This window comes from Augochlora pura, unplaced genomic scaffold (assembly GCF_028453695.1).
Source record: "Augochlora pura isolate Apur16 unplaced genomic scaffold, APUR_v2.2.1 APUR_unplaced_2177, whole genome shotgun sequence".
Classification (NCBI taxonomy): domain Eukaryota; kingdom Metazoa; phylum Arthropoda; class Insecta; order Hymenoptera; family Halictidae; genus Augochlora; species Augochlora pura.
Genome location: NW_027582302.1, coordinates 1 through 3,296, shown reverse-complemented (window position 1 = coordinate 3,296; position 3,296 = coordinate 1). Strand labels below are relative to the sequence as shown.

General features: G+C 39.7%; 1 protein-coding gene across 1 annotated transcript; it reads left to right on the top strand.

The window, feature by feature from the left end:
- Positions 1–682: 682 nt before the first annotated feature.
- On the top strand, positions 683–3,282 carry LOC144477593 (odorant receptor Or1-like). The gene is made up of 5 exons (XM_078195318.1): positions 683–1,275; positions 1,718–2,059; positions 2,489–2,690; positions 2,757–2,912; positions 2,994–3,282. The coding sequence occupies exons 1-5, from the start codon at positions 914–916 to the stop codon at positions 3,039–3,041; spliced, it is 1,110 nt and encodes a 369-aa protein (XP_078051444.1). The 5' UTR covers positions 683–913; the 3' UTR covers positions 3,042–3,282.
- The last annotated feature ends 14 nt before the right edge of the window (positions 3,283–3,296 follow it).

Below are 3,296 nucleotides of genomic sequence, written 5' to 3'. Positions count from 1 at the left end.
GAGGCGGAGAATTTTCAAATTGACAGTAGATTGTCAGATTGAATTTTATAGTTACGGTAGAAGAAGATTAAGTAAGTCTATCGAAGAAAATTACCTGAGGAATATATTTTAACGATGTGATGTTTTAAAGACAGAGAGATGGTCGAGACGAGATTCGATAAAATCAGTGAGTTATGTTCTCCAAAGTGTTTTCTACCAAAGTGTGAAATTAATACTTAACGCAGGTAACACTAAATTCTTATTAAAGTACTCGACGTCCTAGCAACGAGAAATAACTTGCCTGTAGAGTCAAGAATACACCTCGATATTTTTCATTCCAGTTTCCTCGTGTTCCCTAAGGAAACCATTACATTACAAGCGAATATTACAAAAGACAAATGTCTTCACTATTTTCTTCGATTGCATTTCACTACGGTGTCTGATCGGAGAAAGAAAAAACTGATTGTTATCCACGGTTTCTCTCCACCGTCAATTATCCGTGTCCATCGAAGGCAGCCGCACGTAATCGTTCGTCAACGACGGTTTCATTATTCAACGTGATTCTTCCGTTACCCTCGCTTAAATGCGTTCCGAGCGCGAGGGGTCGCGAACGCGTTCTCGAAACGGCAATTACACATGTCGCGTGCTCGTCAATAATTACCGCTGTGACATACTCTTCCCATCGGAAGGGAATTCGTCGCGGCAAAAGTCGGACGGGTGAACTTCGAGTGAAAAGCCGATACTTCGCGGCGGTCAGTAATCTGTGAAGCTCCGTCGCGCGAAGTCATCGTCTTAGCATCCAAGGATATATAATGAAACATTTGTTTTCGCGTTGTTGAATTTATTGGTCCTCCGTGTGGCGAGAAGAAAATTAGTGGAAATATTACCTGTCGCCGAATGAGTACAGATATATCGCACCCTGTCAACATTGATCATGACAGCGTTGAAGTACACGTTCTCGTTTCTGACATTCGTGGGCTGTCTACGACCGTTCACTTGGACGTCCAGAGCCAAAAGATGGCTGTACAAAGCGTACTCGATCGTGATATTGCTGTTTCTACAGTACATTCTACTAATGGAGATGCTGGACATAATATTCAACGTGGAGAACCAGGGCCAATTCTGCGACAACTTTTCTGTTACCGCGGCTGGGCTGATCTCGATTTACAAAATGATCAACTTCATGGGGAAACGGGAGACCATTCTGCTGCTCATAAACAGTCTGGAGAAAGAGCCGTTCGCGCCCACGAACAAAGAAGAGATGAATATTAAGCAGAAGTTCGACAAAGCCATCCAGTAAGTCCAAAGCTCTTGATTACTTTTTCGCTGTCACATTATTTCTTTAACCCCTTGCACTGTAATAACCAGTCAGACTCGTCATAAAGATTCCACGCAAGACCTAGTAAATTAATAAATTATTAATTTCTTCTAAATCGTATTCAAATTGAATTGTTCTGTTATTAAAATTGAGAAACGGAAGTAAATGAAGGTAATACAAAAGACAAAAATTACCTAGTCCTATTAAGGACAAATAATTGCTAATTAATGCAGCGTGGAAGCAGTCATAGCGCAAGGGGTTATATTTAAACATGTTTTCAATCTAAAAAGTAATCGATGCTGCACGAGTCAACTTTTCAATTTTCAATGATTATAAAGAAACTAAGGTTGCTGGCGTGGCAGTAATTGCGCATTGATCCAAACTTCATCGTTAATTCGGCAAGACTATGTTCGTTCCCAGAAAAAATACCATGGTGTTCATGTCGGTGCTCGCAGTGTACCTGCTCGTGATGTGGATGTCTTCTCTAATGAGAGACGTGAAACGGAGACAGTTAGCGATCCAACGCGTGTGGGTACCGTTCGACTACTCATCCCTGATCTTGTACATAATAACTTACTCTCATCAAGCCAGCTGCTCGGTACTACTTTCGGTGATGCACCTCGCTAACGATACACTGATCAGCGGTCTTATGGTGCTCATACATTGTCAACTGGAGCTGTTACAACACCGTTTGAACAATATTACGGGAGACCACAGTCGGTCGGTGAAAGCCTGTGCTCGACACCACGAATGCATTTACCAGTAAGTCTAATTTTTCTGATTATTCTTAAGAAAATATCGTATCATTTACATTAATTCATAACAAAAACTTTTAAAGATATTTTGATTTAAATATCCCCCCAATAAGATGATTTTATTACAATTTTTATACTTAACAATTAAAAATAGTAATAATTTTAATAAACTCCATAGGATCTTCTCGCCCCCTATCTAACTTAAGCATTTTTACTGAAAATTTAAATTATTTTTTCGATATAAAGACAGTATATAATTTATCAACCCTCTTCATACAAGCCTTCAATTAAAGGACAATTTATTGTGCTACCTTAGTACAGTTAAAATGCTGCAGTCATTTAAACATTTCATAGGGCAGGGACAACCTTAAATTTTAAACTTAAGAACATGTTTTTGATAAACAGGTGAATATAATTTTTGACGAATTGTTTCTAGATTCGCATCGAACGTGAACAAACACTTTCAAGGGATTCTAGGCTTTCAGTTCATAGTGAGCACGCCGATGGTCTGTTTGACCCTTTTCCGAATAACGGGCATGAGCCTGGGCTCGCACTTCTACGAGGCCGCTATGTACATAATCTGTACCATGATGCAGCTGTCCTACTACTGTTGGTACGGGAACGAAGTCAAGCTGAAGGTTCATTCTCAAGACCGGAAGAATTACTCTGGATCATTCGCGAACTAACCGCGACTGATATTTCAGAGCCTCGAAATACCTGACGTGATCTTCGCGAACAACTGGTCCGAGTTGGACAGCGACGCGAAGAAGATGCTCCTGTTCATTATGCAGCGCTCCGCGTTCCCCATCGAGTTCACCAGCGCTCACATTTTTGCAGTGAATCTGGACTCTTTCATGGCAGTAAGTCTTCTTCTCTTTATACTTCCGATATCTAGTTACACAATTATTTGCACTAATTGTTATTATTATACTTTTGTACAGGTGATGAAGGTTTCGTACTCGATATTCAATTTGCTTCAAAGCAGATAACGGACCGATACAATGTGATCTAGATTAAAAGGATTTGTATAGAAACGTGCACCAGAGAATGCACAATAATTCTAAAATAGTTTGCAATAAATTAAATATCATATACAGAGCGTTTTGTCCCGTCTCTGCTCTTCTACTAACCTGTGAAACGAAATTATATATGAGCGTAATTTTATCGCGTCGAATACGAGAAAACAATGTTACAGAAGAGGCGGAGAATTTTCAAATTGACAGTAGATTGTCAGATTGAATTTT

Coding starts and splice junctions, on each gene's coding strand:
- LOC144477593 (XM_078195318.1), top strand. CDS start 914: ATGACAGCGTTGAAGTACACGTTCTCGTTTCTGACATTCGTGGGCTGT. Junction 2,060..2,488: donor CACCACGAATGCATTTACCA/GTAAGTCTAATT, acceptor AATTGTTTCTAG/ATTCGCATCGAACGTGAACA. Junction 2,913..2,993: donor ATCTGGACTCTTTCATGGCA/GTAAGTCTTCTT, acceptor ACTTTTGTACAG/GTGATGAAGGTTTCGTACTC.